The sequence below is a fragment of the Gigantopelta aegis genome, chromosome 15 (assembly GCF_016097555.1).
Source record: "Gigantopelta aegis isolate Gae_Host chromosome 15, Gae_host_genome, whole genome shotgun sequence".
In the NCBI taxonomy this organism is placed as follows: domain Eukaryota; kingdom Metazoa; phylum Mollusca; class Gastropoda; order Neomphalida; family Peltospiridae; genus Gigantopelta; species Gigantopelta aegis.
In genome coordinates, this window is record NC_054713.1 from 18,820,246 (window position 1) to 18,842,223 (window position 21,978).

At 38.1% G+C, this 21,978-nt stretch overlaps 1 protein-coding gene across 1 annotated transcript; it reads left to right on the forward strand.

The window, feature by feature from the left end:
- The first annotated feature begins 12,392 nt into the window (after positions 1–12,392).
- Positions 12,393–13,064, forward strand: LOC121389699 (transcription factor HES-1-like). The gene has a single exon (XM_041521350.1). The coding sequence runs from the start codon at positions 12,393–12,395 to the stop codon at positions 13,062–13,064; it is 672 nt and encodes a 223-aa protein (XP_041377284.1).
- The last annotated feature ends 8,914 nt before the right edge of the window (positions 13,065–21,978 follow it).

Below are 21,978 nucleotides of genomic sequence, written 5' to 3' on the forward strand. Positions count from 1 at the left end.
ATTTACTCTTGTGTTATCAAGTTTCAATTCTAGCTTTTATGAAGGAATCGAGCTATGGGAATAGCGACATCGGAAAGTATGTTCTCACTTTTGAGATACCAAGCTTCAGTGTTCTGCTGTGGGAATAATAGCATTCTGTGATTTTGTTACTCTTAAGCTTTTATTAAAAAAAAAAAAAAAAAAAGCTGTAAGAAAAGCAACATCCAATATCTTCTGACTTGAAATACCTAAGTTTTAATTCTAGCCTCTGTACAATATTTAAGCTAATGGAATAGCGACATCCAGTATCTTAGAGCGTTTGATGCAGTTTCAAGTCTAGATTTTGTAACAGAACCATGCTGCAGGAATAGCGACGTCCTCTATCGTCTGACTTAATATATCAAGCTTCACTTCTGGCTTTGTTTAAGGAATCAAGCTACAGACTAGCGAGATCCAGTGCCTTGTGACTTTTGAGATACCAAGCTTCAGTTTTAGCTTTTGTAAAGAATCAAGCTATAGGCAGGGTTTCTGCCAGAGGGTAAAACGGGTATGGCGCCATATCCCATTTGTTTGGGGGTGGTTTGTTGTTTTGGGGTTTTTTTTTAAGATAACCTTTTGACAAAATTAATTATTCTTATCATTACTTATAGCTTATCCCTAACCCTAACCTTAACCCATTTTCTTTCTGTGAGAGCCCTCCCCCCATACCCCGTTGACTGTGGTTGCATTCAGTTCCATAGTGCCATACCAAAAAAAAAAATTCTGGCAGAAACACTGATATGAATAGCGACATATAATATCATTTGAGTTAATATTAGTATGTTTTAATTCTAAAGTCCCAACCAAATTGTTAACAACTACAATAAATTACTCTCCTACCGTTAATTACCGTTACATTTCTCCCAAATTTTGTCCAGATACAAGTTGTGAAAAAACAATTACAGTGACACAGATTCCATATATGAGACTAACGATGTCGCCAGTATCGACTTCGCTGAGATAGCATAGGGCAAAATTAGTGCAGTTTTCTGCCGTCTGCCATTTTGGATTTTTATGGAATACTCTTCAAGAGGGGTGAAAGCCTCCAAAATATGTGATATAATTAATATGAAATCAATGATCTCTAGTGATATCATTAAAAACAATTAAAAATAATAATAATAAAATTAATATGACGTCATCACGTTTGCTTTTATATCATAACATGTTATGACGTTGTTAGATTAAGTCATATCCTTTCACCCCTCTTGGAGAATATTCCATAAAATGTCAAAATGGCAGCCGGCACAAAATTAAGTTTTTTACCCTATGCGATTTCAGCGAAGTCGATATAGGTGACATGGTTATCATCTAGTATGTGGCATCTGTGTCATTGTAATGGTTTTTTCAAGATTTCTGTCTGGACAAAATGTGGGTAAAATCTAACGAAAAGTAAAGGTAGGAGAGCAATTTTTCGTAGTTGTTAACATTTTGGTTCGGCCTTTAGCCTCTACAATAATCAGGCTATATGAATAGCGACGTACGTTATCTGAGTCATTATGTATGGTATGCGACATCCCGTATCTTCTGACTTGAGATACCAAACTTATGTTCTAGTTTTTGTAAAGAATCAAGCTATTACATGAATAGCGACATCTAGTATCATTTGAGTTTATATAGTATGCTTCAAGTCTAGCCTCTACAATAATCAGGCTATATGAATAGCGACGTACGTTATCTGAGTCATTATGTATGGTATGCGACATCCCGTATCTTCTGACTTGAGATACCAAACTTATGTTCTAGTTTTTGTAAAGAATCAAGCTATTACATGAATAGCGACATCTAGTATCATTTGAGTTTATATAGTATGCTTCAAGTCTAGCCTCTACAATAATCAGGCTATATTAATAGTGATAGTGTTTCATTATATATCCAGAGTCTTCTGATTCTTGAGATACCAACCTTCAATTCTAGGTTTTGTAAAGAATCCAGCTATATGAATAGCGACATCTAGTATAAATGATACTAGATGTTGCTATTCATATAGTTGATATAGTATGCTTCATTTCTAGCCTCTACAATAATCAGGCAATATGAGTAGGTTTAGTTTCAGTATATATCCAGTGTCTTCTGACTCTTGAGATACCAAGCTTCAGTTCTAGCTTTTGTAAAGAATCCAGCTATATGAATAGCGACGTCCAGTGTCTTTTGACTTCATATAGCATGCTTCAATTTTGGCTTTTGTTAAGGAATTAAGCTAATGGAGTAGAGACATCCAGTATCTTTTGACTTTGAGATGTCAAGTTTTCAGTTCTAGCTTTTGTAAATTATCCAAGCTGCGGGAATAGCGACGTCCACTCTCTTCTGACTTAATATTATATAGTATATGAAGCTTCACTTCTGGCGTTTGTTAAGGAATTAAGCTATAAGAGTAGCGACATCCAGTATCTTTTGACTCTTGAGATATCAAGTTTTAGTTCTAGCTTTTATAAACTATCCAAAGCTGTAGGAATAGCGACGTCCACTATCTTCTGACTTAATATTATATATTATATCAAGCTTCGGTTCTGGCTTTTGTTAAGGAATTAAGCTATAAGAGTAGCAACATCCAGTATCTTTTGACTCTTGAGATATCAAGTTTTAGTTCTAGCTTTTATAAACTATCCAAAGCTGTAGGAATAGCGACGTCCACTATCTTCTGACTTAATATTATATATTATATCAAGCTTCGGTTCTGGCTTTTGTTAAGGAATTAAGCTATAAGAGTAGCAACATCCAGTATCTTTTGACTCTTGAGATATCAAGTTTTAGTTCTAGCTTTTGTAAACTATCCGAGCTGCAGGAATAGCGACGTCCACTCTCTTCTGACTTAATATTATATATTATATCAAGCTTCGGTTCTGGCTTTTTGTTGAGGAATTAAGCTATAAGAGTAGCTTATATCCATTTAAGATTCAAGCATGCTGTCCTGGGCACACACCTCGGCTATCTGAGCTGTCTGTCCAGGACAGTGGGTAACTGGTTAGTTGTTAGTGAGAGAGAAGAGGATGTAGTGGCCTTACATTTACCCACCGAGTCGTTAAAACTCGCTATGGGTGGGAGCCGCGGTACCAGACTGCGAACCCTAGATACCTACCCGAGTGTGCTTATTGTTCGATGGCTTAACGACGACGGACACCACGAGGTCGGTGGTAACAGTAATAATAGGCTTTGCCTAGAACAGCACGATGTAGTGACTTAAGATGGCAGAAGTATTGGGGGGGGGGGGGGGGGGGGGGGGGGGGGGGGTGGGGGGGGTTGTTGGGGGGTCTATTAATTAAATATTAGCCACAATTATTTATTACAATTGTTTGGTGCCAGTAAGCAGGTCTTTTAGTCGTAAAGATCGGAAAGCAAAATTGCTCTGACGTCACCAGCATCACTTAAAGTCACTTAAAGTGTGACCTATCGGTATCCGTAACGGTAACGACGTTGTCGCAAAACCTCTCTAATTCGACTAGCTTGTCCACAAGTGTAGCTTCAGCCATTGTCATACTTACTTGTACCTTCCTGTGGCCATCTTTCGCAGGGGGTTGGGTATGCTGTAATGCTAGTGTCAAACTACCAACTGTCAGAAGAAAGTTGGCCAGTTTTACGGTTGCGTTGTAAATTCATTCATTTCATTTCAACTTATTGTCGTGCTTATATCCAATTAAGGTTCAAGCACGCTGTCCTGGGCACACACCTCAGCTATCTGAGCTGTCTGAGCTAAAATTAGCAACTAATGGATAATACGCCGAGAATCGAGTTGAAAGAGCGCTCAGACTAGCAACTGGACAGTTGTAGAAGTCGTGACAGCAGAAGGTTGGCCAACTTTCTGCTGGCAGTTGGTAGTCTTATCCAAGCATTACTCTTCTTATGATTTTGTTCTTGTTCTTCTTCCATTTATCTCAGTCTGACAACATTTGTTTTCTTGGATGACTTGTTAATGTTATGGTTCCAGTTTACCCAATAGCCGAAGTATGTTTTTTGTGCTGGGGTGTCGTTAAACATTCATCCAGTTAACTGTTAACAAATATCCAAAATGCATTAAAATTAAACGATGGAGCCGTTTTACCGTTATGGAGAACAATAAGCAGAATATATTTTACCGTAATTTTATTTCATATCCGTATTTCGTAAATGGTACCTTTCTTAAGGTATTGTGATTTTAATCCATAGAATCGGTTTCTGCATTTGCTGTCAGATGTTCATCTGTAACTGGTTGCTAAAAAAATGAAAAATATATGAAAAACAAAAGATTAGTGACGTAATGCTCTTTTTAACGGTCTGTTTATACTCTATCTCCCTTCAAAAATGTTGAATAAATAATTAAGCACACTAATTTTAAATTTTAATGTAAGCGTAATCAAAAGGTCTTGCGAATTTAAACGATAACACTTAAAATCCAGTAATCATATTTAATCCTTTCATAGATGTTGATGGAGTGTAATCACCTTGAATTGACCAGGAAAGATATATTTGGTAAACAAAATATAAAATAATCGCTTTTCTCTGGTCGTCGAGTATATAGGACCCCATGAAAGAAAGCTATGTAAGAAACTTCTTTCTCTCATCCTCAGGTATATGGAACTGGGCCCATATTTTCGAAGCTATCTTAGCCTACGAAATCGTGAAATTATCGTAAGCTATGACGTCACTATGGCGTGTGCTGTAGTGACGTCACAACCTACGACAATTTTACGATTTCGTAGCGCTAAGATGGCTTCGAAAATAGGGCCCCAGGTCTATCCCATGAAAGAAAGCCATGTAAGAAATTTCTATCTTAAATGGGATATCACGCGTTTTCGTTTAACATGACGTCGTTGGTAATATATGACGTCATATTAATGTGAGATGGTGACGTAAGGTCATTAGACACAGTTTTAAATTAATATTTAAAAACCTTCATTTTAAAAGATATCTAGTTAATATGTAGTATATTTTATGATAAAATGTTCAAATATACAAGTTACTTGTTAAGCCATCTTTTTCTGTTCGTGTAAAATAATGGTTTATTTACCGAATGAATGAGAGAAAAAAAGCGGTCATGTGGGATAGAAAAAGTACACCCTCGGTGGTGAAAATTTCGACCATGGGACTCGGCATTTCCATCACCTCGGGTGTACCTTTTCTATCCCACATGACCGCATATGTTGGAGTCTTATAACGATTCCACCCTGAACTTATCTTGAAGTTTCTACGAAATTTAAATATACTTACCTGTGATACTTGTACCTTAAAAACAGCTGTTTATAACTTGATTTTAGAGTTTGTTATATTGATGTTGATCATCAGTTCATTTGTATATTTACCATTGTGTGACAGATACCCAATAGCCGATATTGTGGGGTTTTTTTGTGCCAGGGTTTTGTTAAATATTCATTCATTCATTCATTCATCGACTCTGGATGAATTAATGGGAAAGTATATTGTAACATAGCCTACTATGCGACAATTCCAACTTGGGAAAAGTTAACATTCCGGGTCGAATTTATGAACACGAATTTTTTTGTTTTAATTTTCTATATAAATATATGTAATTGCATTATGTATTACATAAAAATGTTTTGTAAATTTGGTCCTCCTGCTTTCATTGAGGAAACGTGATTCCCTCAGTCGTGTGCGTTCTGTCCATCTTTATCCAGGAATCTAGGAATAGCCTTTTTAATAATACATCTGCTGTATATGATAAATATATCATATCTCTTCCAAAAGGGAAAGAGTGGCGGGATTTTAAACGTTAAAGTTTGTTTTGTCTAACGACACCACTAGATTACATTGATTAAGATTAATTAATCATCGGCTATTGGATGTCAAACATATGGTGATTCTGACACGTAGTTGGTTGGAACGAGAGAAAAAAAATCAGGCTGAATGGATCCACCGAGGTGGTTCGATCCTGCGACGCAAGCACCTCAAGCGAGCACTCAACCGACTGAGCTAAAGCTCGCCCCATATAACTTAGTGGTAAAACCCACGCCGGATGCGCGGTCGGTCTAGGATCGATTCCCGTCGGTGGGCCCATTGGGCTGTTTCTCATTCCAGCCAGTGCACTATGACTGGCATATCAAAGGCCGTGTTATATTCTGCGCTCTCTGTGGGATGTTGGTGCTTATAAAAGATACCTTGCTACTGACGGAAAAATGTAGCAGGTTTCCTCTCTGTGACTGTCTCAAAATTACTATGTTTGACATCCAATAACTGATTATTAATAAATCAATGCGCTCTAGTGGTGTCGTTAAAAGAAAACAAACTTAAACTGAAGGAAAAGTAGCCTCCGAAAAAAAGAGAGTACACTTTTGTTTTATATTTTTGACCGCAAGGCTTTTATTCGACAATGACGAATTTCAAAGAACTAGCTCATATACATATTAGCTGATATGTGCATTATATATGAAATATATATAAACTTTATATAACAAATAGTATATAAAACGCCACAACCAACAGTTCAATTGTTCAATAACATGTTTCGGCATGTTTGCTTTTTTTCAAATTAACAATAAGATGATGTCACGTGCATATATATATATAGTATATAGATGATAGATATAGATATATATATATATATAATATATATATATATATATATATTATATATATATATATACATATATATATTATATATATATATATAACAATACAGTATTCTTTCTGGTGTGGCTGATGTATAGTGCTATACCTCTTGGGGAGCCAGTATAAATATATATAGTCCGTTTTTACCCTATTTTGGTTACTACTTAAAGTTTCACGCTATAAGCGATCATCAGGTAACGTGTAACTCTAATATATATATATTCTATTATATATATATATATTATATATATATATTAACTATATATATTATATAATAAAAAAAACAAATGTGTGAAAATAAATAAATGTTATGACTTGGTGACTTTTCTTCTTTGTTTTGTTTGTGAGGTGTATTTTTATTTATTTATTTTTTACTGGATGGTGTTCGTTTGTTGAGGGGGGGGGTGTCAAGGGGGGGGGTAAAAATGTGTTGAGGAGGTTTGACATATACATTTGAGCTTGCGGGCATTTATAGCAAATGAAATACTACAGTACTGTCGGAAATTTTTTATAGTCTGCTCCAATTAAGTGCACAAATCACCTGTTTACTGACATTTTTCCTTTTAATTTCAAAAGTAAACTCCACCATGAACAAGTAAATGCTAAATTAGGTAGACTATCATTAAATAGATATTTACAAAATATTTACTTGTCAGTTTAATATGTAAAAAATAATCGACGAAAATAATTTTAATTCTATTTCCGACAGTACTTTAGTATATCACATGAGTCAGATACATTTTCAATGCAGGCTTACGAATACATGTCTTTGTGCAAATGTTTTTGCACAGTAAAAAAGTGTGTCCGTGCATGTAGATGCTGTGAATGTGAAGCAGAGAAACAAGCCGCTCGGCTACAAAGTGTCGCTACAGTCGACGTTTGTTCGTGTGACGGTATTGACTATAGACATGTATGACTCATACACAATATTGAGTACACGTTCCCACGATAGGAGAGAACGCACGAGTGAGCTGGAAAATAAGAGAACATTACATTCGGGGTGAAGGGTCCACTCGGGGTGGATGGACCATGGGCGTAGGCTGGGGGGGGGGGGGAGGAGGTGGGTTCGTATCCACCCATTGTCCCCCTCACCCCTACGAGGTGTTGGACACAAATTTTATAGTGCAATATAAGGAGCTTCATATAGGGTGTTCATGGTAACTGGTCCCCAAAGGGGTTTGGTCAAAATTCGAGGCGTGATGGGTCCACTGCCGTCGGAAAAACCCATTCATGACCTCCCACCCACTACCGACCGGTTTAATCTACTCATCACTTTTTTCAGGCGCACCTCCATATATGACCCTTTCATTATAGGTGTTCTGGTAAACTGTACTTTGACAAAAAGGCGTATCTCTCCATCTCTCTCTTTAATACTCTCCAAACTCTGCCCTTCCCTTCAACCCTACTCCCCCCCTCTAGTTCCGCCCTAACGCTAGCCCTGATCATAAAAAAGTTTTCCTACTCTCTCATGCATCTAATTTACTCTTCTGGTCTCTCGCCCATTCTGCCTATTATCTCTTCCTCAGGTCCTACGCTCTCTGTCTGTCTCTACCTCTTCTCATCTCTGGTCTATCAGTCCTGATCTAGCTACATGTCTATCTATCTCTCTCCGTCTCTCTCATCACTCTATCTCTCTCTTCTCTCTCTCTCTCCTCTCCTCTCTCTCCCTCTTCACTCTCTCTCTCTCTCTCTCTCTCTATCTCTCTCTACCTCTGGCTCTCTCTCTCCTTTCTTCTCTCCTCCGTCTGTCTTCTCTCTCTCGCTCTCTCTTCTCTCTCTCTCTCTCTCTCCTCTCTCCTCGTCTCTTCCCTCTGTTCTTCTCTCTCTTCTCTCTCTCTCTCTCTCTCTCTCTCTCTCTCTCTCTCTCTCTCTCTCTCTCTCTCTCTCTCTCTCTCTCACACACACACACACACACCACACACACACACACACACACACACACACCTTTCCTCCCCCATAATCTTCACCTCTCTAATTTCAACAAAGCTTTAGATTATACGAACTACACGAGGAGGCTTTGTGTCATGATCTGTTGACGACGTAAACTTTAAATTGTCTCTGTAATTGAACAATACTGGCGAGTCCGCACTCGCCCCGAGCGTTTGTTTATCGTGCGTCGCACTTTCCCACGCTCCGGTCCGAATTCTTGTTGATAAGCTACGTTCGACGTCACGCGACACAGCGATCCCACAATTCTAAGCAAATAAATTACGCCAACTTGTAAACTGGAAGGTTTGTTTTTCCCCAAACTGATGACCCGTCTGCCAATCGCGGCTTGGGAGAATGTATGAGAAAAGAGAATCGTCGCCACACAGCGAAATATTTTACCCCAGAATAAATCTCCACGTTTCAAATCGACCTTACAAGTTCCGTTCTGTATATACCTAATATTGAGTATGTGTTTGAAAAACGAAAGAAAAAGATTGATTTGAAAGAAAGGAAAAAAGAACAGAAAAAAAAAAGAACATTGAAGTCGGGGCCAAAAAAAGAAAAAAGGTTTCAATATGGATACAAATAAACACGAAAGACTGAGTAGTTAGTGCTCCTTTGAAGCAAGAACTAGCGGGTGTCATGATTTTTTTATATTATTATTGATTTTTTTTTTTTTTTTTTTTTTTTTTTTTTAATTTATGAGGAAAATAAAAAGTCGAAACTCATTGTTGACAACTACGATAACTGAATGTCCAACCTTGAATTACCTTTAGATTTTGTCCAGACACAAATCGCGATTTTGTTTTTTCAACATTTTTTATTTGTATTTTTTTTCAAAATATTTTTTTTTTGTATTTTTTTTCAACATTTTTTATTTGTATTTGTATTTGTTTTGTTTTTTTGGGGTTTTTTCATTGACACAGATTCCACATATTAGAGTGTAACCATGTCACCTATATCGAGTGTGTTGAGATCTCCTAGGACGAAAAGCATGTTAATGTGGTTTGGAAGTAGCCTATTATAGACTCGTCAAAGTTTTAAGAAGATGCCAGATAACTAGTTGGGATGTGTACATGTGTGAGCCTGTCGAGTTGTTAAATAATAATCAAAAGTTTGGGGGGGGAGTTGTGGGGGGGGGGAGGGGGGGTCGGGGGCGCACACACATAATAATACATATATAAATACATTTTAAAATGTATAAAAATCATCGCTGCTGCTACAAAGAGTTGGGGGCACATTTGTAATCTTTTGAACCGTTTGGAGAAAGTTAGTTTGTTTTGTTTAACGACACCTCTAGAGTACATTCATTTATTAATCATCGGCTATTGGATGTCAAACATTTGGTAATTTTGACATAGTCTTAGAGAGGAAACCCGCTGCATTTTTTCGAGTTAGTAGCAAGAGATTTTTTTTTTATATGCACCAATCCACAGACAGGATAGCACAGTCTCTAATTGGGGTGGGCACACTCTATAGTGAGGGGACCACAGTCTGTAACTGGGGTGGGGCACTCTATAGTGAGGGGACCACAGTCTCTAATTGGGGTGGGCACACTCTATAGTGAGGGGACCACAGTCTCTAACTGGGGTGGGGCACACTCTATAGTGAGGGGACCACAGTCTGTAACTGGGGTGGGGCACACTCTATAGTGAGGGGACCACAGTCTGTAACTGGGGTGGGCACACTCTATAGTGAGGGGACCACAGTCTGTAACTGGGGTGGGGCACTCTATAGTGAGGGGACCACAGTCTCTAATTGGGGTGGGCACACTCTATAGTGAGGGGACCACAGTCTCTAATTGGGGTGGTGCACACTCTATAGTGAGGGGACCACAGTCTCTAATTGGGGTTTGGCACACTCTATAGTGAGGGGACCACAGTCTGTAACTGGGGTGGTGCACACTCTATAGTGAGAGGACCACAGTCTGTAACTGGGGTGGTGCACACTCTATAGTGAGGGGACCACAGTCTGTAACTGGGGTGGTGCACACTCTATAGTGAGGGGACCACAGTCTGTAACTGGGGTGGTGCACACTCTATAGTGAGAGGACCACAGTCTCTAATTGGGGTTTGGCACACTCTATAGTGAGGGGACCACAGTCTCTAATTGGGGTGGTGCACACTCTATAGTGAGAGGACCACAGTCTCTAATTGGGGTTTGGCACACTCTATAGTGAGGGGACCACAGTCTGTAACTGGGGTGGTGCACACTCTATAGTGAGAGGACCACAGTCTGTAACTGGGGTGGTGCACACTCTATAGTGAGGGGACCACAGTCTCTAATTGGGGTGGGACAGAAGCCATATTTTATCTTTATTTATTTAGAGGAGGACCACAAAATCGTACATTTTCGTTATGAAGTGTGTGTGTGTGTGTGTGTGTGTGTGTGTGTGTGTATGTATGTGTGTGTGTGTGTGTGTGTTTTTGTGTGTATATGCACATGCATTGGCGTAGGAAGCGGGGGGAGGGCAGGAGGGCATTTGCCCCCCACCCCACCCCTTTCCCATGCCCGTTTTCTACAGACCTGCTGATGTCAATTTGATGTAAGTGTACTGAAGGATAAATAATATCGTTTTTGAAAAAATCCCTGTAAAAAGGTCGTAGGTTTAATATTATGACACGATTTGCACAAGTTATGGTACGTGCACATGAGTCACACACGTTTGCTATTTAAGAACTTTTCTATTTTATTTCGAAGAGATGTTTCTTTGAGTACATCTATATGTATGTACTTTACATGTTTTGGGATAGTCGATTATTGGAAATAAACAACAAAATAAATAAATAATAATAATATAAATTAACAAGGAAATAAATAATAATTAAATAGATAAATAGATAAAATAAAATAAAATAAAATAAAATAAAATAAAATAAAATAAAATAAAATAATAAAATAAAATAAAATAAAATATAAAATGAAAATGAAATGAACGATGATTAAATTTACTATCAACCGAAACAGCTGTTTTATAATTTAAAAACACAACCACACCAATATAATTACTATTTATTACCTGTACCCGACAGCTGTACTTCGATCCTTGGTCGTAGCATAATGTAAAACCATCCTGCACTTCCATTCACAACAGTCAATCTACTAGGAGACGAACACACAGTTCTGTTTTGTATTAGTAGAAAAGTTAAACACACACAGTTCTGTTTTGTATTACTAGCAAAGTTAAAAACACACAGTTCTGTTTTGTCTTAGTAGCAAAGTTAAAAACACACAGTTCTGTTTTGTATTAGTAGCAAAGTTAAAAACACACAGTCCGTCGTCTGTCTTTTCTACAAGTAGGTCATGGCATAGTTATTAATAGCAACACGTGGACCAGGAAAAACATAGAGAAACACTTCAAAATAGAATACATATAAATATCGATTACAATAACGATCGGCATGCAGGTATGTTCGGTATGTGTGTGTGTGTGTGTGTGCGTGCGTGCGCGCGGGTGTGTGTGTGTGCGCGTGCGCGCGCGTGTGTGCGCTTGCGTGTGTGTGTACGTGCGTGTGTGTTTGTGTGCGTGCGTGCGTGCGCATGTGTGTGTGCGTGCGTGCGTGCGCGCGCGTGTGTGTGTGTGCGCGCGTGTGTATGCGTGTGTGTGTGTGTGCGTGTGTGTGCGCGTGTGTGTGTTTTGTTGTTTGTGTTTTTTAGGGGGCGATTGGTTTTTGTTTGTGTTTCTTTTTGGTTGTTTATTGTTTGGTTGTTTATTGTTGTGTATTGTTTGGTTGTTGTTTTGTTTTCTTCTTTGTTGGGTTTTACTGTTTCTTCTTCTTCTTCTTTTTGTTGTTTTTTGTGTTGTTGTTTTTATTGTTTCTTCTTCTTCTTTTTTCTTGTTTAATATCAATATTAATATTATTATTTTGTATTTGACAGCCACACTTTCCAGTGATCCATTCATCATGAACAAATATCGAGCTGGATTTAACGAATGCGCGGGAGAAGTCGCGCGTTATATGGACTCATCCACGGGGGTGGACCTGTCCGTCAAAAACCGAGTTCTCAACCATCTCGCCAACTGTGTTAACCACGTGACGCCCAACACCCAATCAGCGCAGGTCCACCCAGCGCTCATTCAGCCTCTGCACGTGCAGATGCCGCCAACCAATCAGCTTGGCGTATCGGCGTTTTCCATCACGTGTGCCCCAACGTGGAATGTGATTGGTTCTAACAACATCACCAACATCACCATGTCGGGGAACGCCCAACAGAACATACGTCCTTCACCTTCCCCTGCGTTTTCAACCAAAATGGAATATTCCACTGTAAACAGGATACCGGATGCGGAAGCGAGACCGCCGAGACTACAGTGTATTGTGTCTCCCTTGGATACCACGTGTGACGTCAAAGGGGATTCCTCGGGGAGCGATGATGTGGAAAACTGCAGTAGCCTTGATCTGTCCGTTAAGAATCACTGTGATAGACAAAGTCCAAAAGATATTTCAGAACCGGTGGTCGATGTGCCGGTTAAACAGGAACACAGACCCGAGTGTATACCGGAACTTAGGGTGCCTACGCCGCAGGTTCAAGGTCCTGCGCATGCGTATAATGATACTATGTGGAGGCCATGGTAGCGTAATTTAGGGTTATTAACAGGACGTAATGTGGTGTAGATGCTGGAATATATAAATTATATATTCATGAAGGACTCGATACTATGCAGATAGATATTCAAAATGTATATTTATTGTGGACTGACTGCTGAACAGTGAACAATAGAAATCGACCAAACTAACTAGTGAAGTGTCATTCATTAAAATGGTTCTAGCAAAAGTTTGCAATCGCCTTTTCCCCAATCCTGCCTCACCACCTCACCCGGTAATAATGCCCATAGATGGGTATGTGCATGCATGTGCTTTAGATAGATGAATGGATGAGTTGGTGGGTGGGGTGTGGATGGACATGGATGGATGCACACGGAAAGCTACCCTTGTGGAATCATTTTACCACGGCGTTTAACAGCAGTCCTTTTCGGCCTTCCATATTATTATTATTATTAACTGGTTTAACGTGCCTGTATACCACTAAGGTTTCGAACACGCCTATCCCGAGTCCGGCCTCTGGTAAGATCAGGGGTCTGACTCGGGACAGGAACGACCTTCCATAGACAGAGCGGCGGGATTTAGCTCAGTGGGTAGGGCGCTCGTCTATGGTGGTTGCGTCGTAGGATCGAACCCCAGCAGTGGACTCATTCGCTGATTTCGTCACAGGCAGTGCCCCACGACTGGTATACCAAATGTCGTGGTATAGACCGCCCTGGCTGTCGTAAAGTGCATATGAAAGATCCCTTGTTGCTAACTGTAATAGGAAAATGTTGCAGATCTCCTCTAACACTATCTGTTAGAATATTATCACATGTTTGACATCCAATAGCTGATGACTAAAATAAGATCAGTGTTGCCTAGTGGTGTCGTTTTGGTTTAACTAAACAAACTTTCACTTTTAAGTTTTTGACTAAAGACAAAGTCAATAGGAATATGTGACATTGAATAAAAGTACATGTGTATGTTTCTCGTTAGTTAACGTTCACTCTACCATTTTCTAAATACTAGTATTGTAACTAGCTAAACAGCTAAATTTAACAAAGCACACTTCACGACTGGTATATATCAAAAGTCGTGGTATGTGCTATCCTCTATGTGATGGTGCATATAAAAGATCCCTTGCTACTAATAAACAAAAATGTAGCGGGTTTCCTCTCTAAGACTATACGTCACAAATTAGCAAATGTTTGACATCCATTAGCCGATGGTAATAAATCAATGTGCTCTAGTGTTGTCGTTAAACAAAAACAACCTCACTTTTTAACAAAGTCTTTTCTCGGAATTATGGTCCCAGCCATAATTCATGTATTTGCCAAACTACTGACAACAAGTGGAAGATAGATGGCTGAATAAAGTAAACGTGAACTTTGTTTTGTCTAACGACATCACTAGAGCACATCGATGTACTAATCATCGGCTGTTGGATATCAGACATTCACTTTTTGATGATAATTGATTCGCTTTTTGTTTTTATTAGTAGGGATCCTTTCAATGCACTTTTCTATAAGATTGGACAGCACACACCACGGACTTTGATATACCAGACAATGATTGAGAAAAAAAAAGAGAACAATCAAACAATGAGTATATTGAGTGTTCTACTGTCAGAATAAAATAGCTTTTCTAGACACATTAAATGGAGAATAATACCTGAGTTGTCGTTAGATACCATTTATCTCACAACGAGTTGTTTTAAAATGTACCTAACGAGCGAAAACAAGTTGGATACGTTTTTAAACAACGAGTTGTAAGATAAATGGTATCTAACAGACACGAATGTATTATTCTATATCTTACATATCCTAAAAAACATGTTTTGAGCACATTTTAAGATCTTTTTCGACTAAACGCTATTTACAAATGACAAATGAGTTTCAGGTTAACTATATGTCACAATGTAATCGATTTCGATCGTGCTGTTTGTTTCATTGAATATACTGCATTGGTGACCTGGTCATCATCTAGGAGCAGCCAGTCGTGTGTCTTGAAATTATTAACACACGTACATGTGTAAACAAGTATGTGTTATCAAAAATAACGAATGATGTTCTCACCAACGGGTGTGTAAGAAAGGTATATATTTTCAGGAATTGACCATGCCTTTAAATATATACACCTCGAAATTAATTAAGCACCGCCTAAATAGTATTAAGCCACAAAGGTCCCTCTAGGTGTAATTGTCTCGCCAACGGGGTTTATACCAAATAGTAAGTTTTCTGGGAATTTACCGAGATGGCATCAATAAATTACTTATGACCAGCACATCGGTGTGATTCCAGCTTCATAATTAATTACAATATTTTAATTGTTTTCGGGGGTGGGGGGTTTCGCCTATAATAAATTACATATTGATATAATGACACTATTACTTGCAATATTGTTTCAGTATCCTCTTCTTTCTTACTAACTTATATACTAACTTACTTACTTGTAAATATTTGACGTGCCTAATTAAGGTTCAAGCACGCTGTCCTGGTGACACAGTCTAGCAGTCTGGACTGCCTCTCCCAAGACAAAGAACATTAATTTCAGTGTTTTGTTTTCATAAAATGGTCACAGTAGATGATGTTTAATAAATTTCCAGGTGTATATTTATATATAGAATTTAAGCACGAAAATAAGTTGAAATAAAATGAAAATGTAATAAATTCGGAAAATCCTGAAATATGCAGTTGACAATAAGAAGACAACTTTTCTAGTTATCATTGATATAGAACAAATTAGTAAAAGAAACACAATATTTTTGTTACATGTATATAGCAAATGTATTTAGAATTATCAGATTATTTATTTGTGATTAATAATTACACAAATGCAAATGTTTTATTTTAAAAATATATACATGCATTTACATTTTTAAAACCACAATAAATATGTTGTTCTGTTATGAACGTACTTTTTAACTCAAGGCTCATATAGAGTGGATACGGCGCGTGCGTGCGGTTAAGTCTTAACTGTTGTGTCTGATGCTTCTGTGGCTTGCGTTTTGAGCGTATATCCCATGTACAGTTTTAACATTGAGGCTGGCCGCATGTGTTTTACACACGCACGCACTGCAGACATCTAGTCCACACGCTATCATTGAAACGTATTTCGATTTTTTTTTTTTTTTAATTTCATTTAGTCGCGCCGCATCCGGTCTATATGAGCCTTTACTATGCGGACTGGAAGGTGTTGAAAATGTTTAACTTTGTTGTATTGTTGATTTATTTGCCATTGACATTGCTATAGAATAAATCTGTTAAATGATTCGTGTTTGTTTCGTTCGTTATCCACATTTCGTTTTATCTTTCAAACTGGTCGCAAAAACTTGATGCCACCATAATATTTATTATTTTCACTTTGTTCCATGAGTACATGTCAATATGACTTTTAAAATACCCTTGGTGGGTGGAGCGTAGCCCAGTGGTAAAACAATCACCTGATTTGCGGTCGATTTGGAATCGATCCCCGTCGGTGGGCCCATTGGGTTATTTCTCGTTCCACTCAGTGCAGCATTGCTGATATATCAAAGGCCATGGTATGTGCTATCATGTCCGTGGGATGGTGCATATAAAAGATCCCTTGCTACCAGTGGAAAAATGTAGCGGGTTTCTTCTAAGTCTATATATGTTAAAATTACCAAATATTTGACAACCAATAGCCGATGATTAACAAATCGATGTGCTCTAGTGGTGTCGTTAAGCAAAAGGAACTTTAACGTTGATGTGTGTAGCGTTTAACGCTTCGTAGTTCAATATGCTAATAGTTTTGTTGTTTAGTTCAACGGGGTCGAATGATGTCACACATTCACGTGATATCATCTTTGCATTGCAGAACGTATTCTAGTCAATGTCGTGAACGGCTCACCTGATGGGAGATCGATTTAGGATCGATCCCCGTCAGTGGACCCATTGGGCTATTTCCTGCCAGTGCCTCGTTCCTGTCAGTGCCTCACAACTAGAGTAATAAAGACTGTGGTATGTACTGTCCTACCTGTGGGGAAAATGCTAATAAAAGATCCCTTGCTGCTAATAATAAAAGAGTAGCTGCAGCAGGTTTCGTCTTTCATTAGCTGTATGGTTCTTAACAATATGTTCTCCATTCATTTTTACATTGACAGAGGTCCCTGATTGTATTTTGCCCCCAGCTCTTTGTAAACGCACTTTGGACTTCCTCTCGTACCGACATCTTCCAAATACCGGAAAAAGCGTAATTACTGGTGGGTTTGTGAAATCAGTCAGCCTTGCTTATAGTAAACTGAACAGAAGAACTCTACCCTAAGTTTAGACGTTTAACTTAGTCCATAATAATGTTGGAACATGTAGGGGTGGGCTGTTTATATATTAATTCGCCTTTCATTTGAGAAGCCAGATTTGAGAGTCGGTGCCAACCTTCCACCCCTACCCATCGCTTTCCGATGCTAATGAATAAGATAAAGCAAACGAAGGCAATTATAACAAAGTGTAACTATAGGCGTACGGGTTCTCATTTGTGAGTAGGGGGTGTTGGGGGGGGGGGGGGGGGGGTCATTTTTGCCCGAATTAAATGAAAATGCCTGAATCTGGATAACCACTTTATTCGCACTGGCATTACTACCAAGCAGCTATACCGTATATGGTTGTAAATGGATTACAAATAATATTGTTATTAAAATTATCACTCGTACATGGTGAGCATACGAGACAGGGGGGCAGGAGTGGGAAACTGACCCCTAGTCCTGGAACAAAACCTCACATTCGGACAAAAATGATACAGATATTCGGGAAAAAATGTGCTAACCTGAGACCTTTTTACCATGTATTTCCATCATTCTATTATCAAAATTAATAGTAATCCATGTAAAAATGCGTCATGATTCGTTTGCAACCCTATATAGATGTTTGGTAGTAATGATATTATGAATAAATGGTGTTATCCAAATTAGGGCATTTTCGTTTTATTCGGGCAAAAGCCAGCCTCCCCCTCCCCCTCCCCTTTATCAAAATGAGAGCCTATGCAAAAGGTTTCAGGTCAGCTCATTTTGCTTGAATATCTCCATCTTTTCTGGTCCGAATTTCAACATTTGCTCCAGCACTGGGGGCAGTTACCCCTTTCCTCTTCCGGTCTCGTACGCTTGGCATCATCGTATGTTTTTGAGTGGTTCATGAGTGCATGCAGTCACAGAACAAAACAGATTATTCACGCTGGCTGTTCAGCGACGGTATATGAAGACATTAATAATACATACATACTAGTTAGTATGTGATAGGATGGGTTACAGGAGGATACTATATATGTGGAAAGAAAACAGTCACGCGGACTTTACCTGATTTGTGGTCGGTCTGGGATCGATCCCCGTCGGTGGACCCATTGATCTACTTCTCGTTCCAGCCAGTGCACCACGACTGGTATATTAAAAAATATATATATTAAAGGGTGGGGTGGTGTGTCGCGCGGCCGACCGTTTTTAATTTCCCCCCAGTGATAACACTGCAAAGGCAGTGGTATGTGTTATCCTGTCTGTGAAATGGTGCATATGAAAGATATTTTGCTACAAATAGAATAATATAGCGGGTTTTCTCTTTAATAGTATAGAATAAAATTACCAAATGTATGACATACGACATATAACGATTATTAATAAATCAGTTACCTCTAGTGGTGTCGTTAAGCAAAACAAACTTTGACTTTTAACTTTGATTGAAACGAAAAATAGTGAGGAGTATCAATCATATGAATTTTTTTTTTTTTACATCATATGATGAAATTTATCTTGGACTTTGTCTTGTTCATAAACCAAAAAGTTAAACTTATTTTGTTTAACGACACCGCTGGAGCACATAGATTTATTAGCCATTGGCTATTGGATGCCAAACATTCAAATGCTGTGGTGTATCCCTTGCTATTAATCAATTAGTTGAGGGGTTTTCTCAAAGACTAAATGCCACGATTATGAAATCTTTGACATACAATAGCCAATTATTAATCAATGAATGAATGTGCTCTAGTGGTGTCGTTAAACAAAAGAAATGTTATTATTTTATTTTTGTTCTTGCCTGTCTGTCTGTCTACCTAATGTTTTTAATATTTTGTCTTCCATGTAAAATTTGTAATTGTAAAATGTAAGGATAGACCTTAAAGGCATATTGTCACAGACCACTGACCTATTTAATGGTCTAACAAAGTATTACCTGAACAAAAATAATTTGATGTGTCCCTAAATGTACTTTATTCAACCATCATCATAACCACCATACTCCATTTATTCATGATTTTTTTTTTAAATAATTGAATTATGGCAATGGTCCATAATTCAAAAACTAAAATTGCCGAGAGGGTTGACATGGATTTCACTAAATCATGGTTCAGTTAAGGTAATGTGATAGCTAGATTTGGTTTCCAATAATTAATGTAATTTTTATTTATTATCCATTTTTAGAGAAATAAGGTCCTTAAATCTGTGACAGTATGCCTTTAATATAGGCATCGCCTGTTGTGTCAATCCACAACGTTAATACAGACGTTAATAATACTGTTTAAAAGAAAACAAACTTTAGTTAGGCAGAGAAAAATCACCCACGATTTCTTAAATGTGAACTTCCGTTACAGTCCGACTGACCACGCTTTGATAACAGCGACGGTGTGTCTCTACGGCGAACCCTTCGGGTCATTTCTCCGCGTTTTATTTCATCTCGATGTCCTGCGGCCAAACCTTTTGATCTTTAGATATTTCCGCCGTAAGTCACACCACGAAGGAAATATGACTGCGGTGTTATGCTCCGTTATAGCCATAACCAAAACCGAATAAAGATTAATGACTTTTTATGGGTCTTACGCAGAAGAGCTCAGTTATTCCCCCTGGAGGTGTCACCATAGTGACGCCATAAGTCGTGCCCCAATCCGGCTTTTTGTGATTCTTCACTTCTCTGACTACCCGACTTGAAGCATCGCGGTCTCTATTAAAGTGGTAAATAAGTGAGAAAATATTTCTCTCTCGGAGCAATTACAAATGTATTAAAACCGTGTCTTTGTGGTGGGGGAGAGGCTCGGTTCGTGAGTGATAAAATATGCTTCATGTTCAGAGGTTGGGTAAGAGCGATCACGGCCACAAGGGGTGTTGTCTAGTCGCGCCATTGTTTTATTGGCGGGGAAATAGCAGTAAAAAATCGCTAAATAGCGCGAGACTCGCTCGAGCGTGACCGTACGTGGAAAGGTTGGGTGGATTTACTGCCAGTGATCACCGATTTTAACCCTCTAGGCGTCAACTCCCACCATACGTGTCCATGGTCAATTAATCATAGATTTTCCCAGGGAAGTGTACACGTTGACATATGTCAAAACGGAAGGCAGGGCCGTACCCTCCGGGGGGGCAGGGGGGCAGCTGCCCCCCCTGAGAATCTTGTCCTTTTTTTTTTTTTTATATATCTCCAGTAATAGCATAGAAATGTTTAATCTTTATAGTATGTTAAAAATTATTTATAAAATTTAGTGCCCCCCCCATGGATTTTGGTCAGGGTACGGCCCTGGAAGGAATAAAAACACTAAATATTTTCTATAATTATATTCGCTGCATATTTTTTTCCTCTTCTAGGGGGGCTGGATTTAGGTCAGTCGGTTGACCTCTTGCCTGACGTCCTTGCGTCGCAGGATTGAACCACATCGATGGATCCATTTAACTAATTGGTCCAGTGTACCACAACTGGTCAAAGGCCGTGGTATGTTCTATCCTGTCTGTGGGAAAGTGCATATAAAAGATCCCTTGCTGCTAATGAAAAAATGTAGCGGGTTTCCTCTGATGACTACGAGTCAGAATTACCAAATGTTTGACATCCAATAGCCGATGATTAATAAATCAATGTGCTCCAGCAGTGTCGTTAAACAAAACAAAGTAACTTTTTCCTCTACTATTTTTAAAATGGATTCATATTCATGTTTCAAATAAATGTATCAACTTTATAATTATGTCCTAAAGAAAAAATTCAAGTTTTTCAAATAATAATTTTGATTTTACTTTGTAGTATTTTAAAGGGACAGATCATAGTTTCAGCACATGGAAATTAACACTAAGTTTAGTTAATCTACAAATCTGTAACACATTTGGATAAAGTTACAATTGAGTAAAACATGAGTCTCTGACTTTGAAATGGTGAAATACCCTCTAAAAATAGACTAAACTCCACTCCATAACTGTTATCTCTCAGACGCACGTGCGTTTTTAAAAATATGAGAAATGCATTTTGTGATATTAAAAACACCATGCTGACCAAAAACACTTCGAATGTACGGAGATGGATAATCTAAACAATAAAATCTAAGTAAAGTATGATTTCTGTTATCAAAAACGGCTCTAATAGTAAAACATATGCCTTAGTGTTAAAAAAACTACGATATTTCCCTTCAAAGTAATATATTGTTTTATTTGTATCGGGTGGCCCATAAAAACAGTTCGAGTTTAATGGAATCATTCCGAGTCTGTTGGCATGGTAATATGCGTACGACAAATGAAGTCGTTTTGATGATTAAAATTGCATTATTATATTAAAGATATTTTCCTGTTTAGAATATCAGTGTCTGTATAAACAAGACGTTTGTTGTCATCCTAATGTTTGTAGTGGTCCAAACCGGATTTTATCTTCAAATAATTTTGTACGTACGAAAATAAATATATCACGAAGTAAATTAATGTTTAAAATGACTGGTACAAACATTAGTGTACGACCGCAAACACATTGGATAAACAGACACTGGGATTATAAATAAAACAAAACATGTATTTAATATGGAATTTTAGTCATCATAAAAATCTAGTTAGTCGAAAACATATTACAAATTCGAGATAGTCCCTTTAAAAGTTCAATAACTCATCATATGGTCATCATAAATTGTATACAATTTTTTATTTAACAAAATACACAAATATCAAAAACTTTAATATGGTACAAATTGTAATCTTTATTCACAGCTATATAAAAGTGTTCTCTTT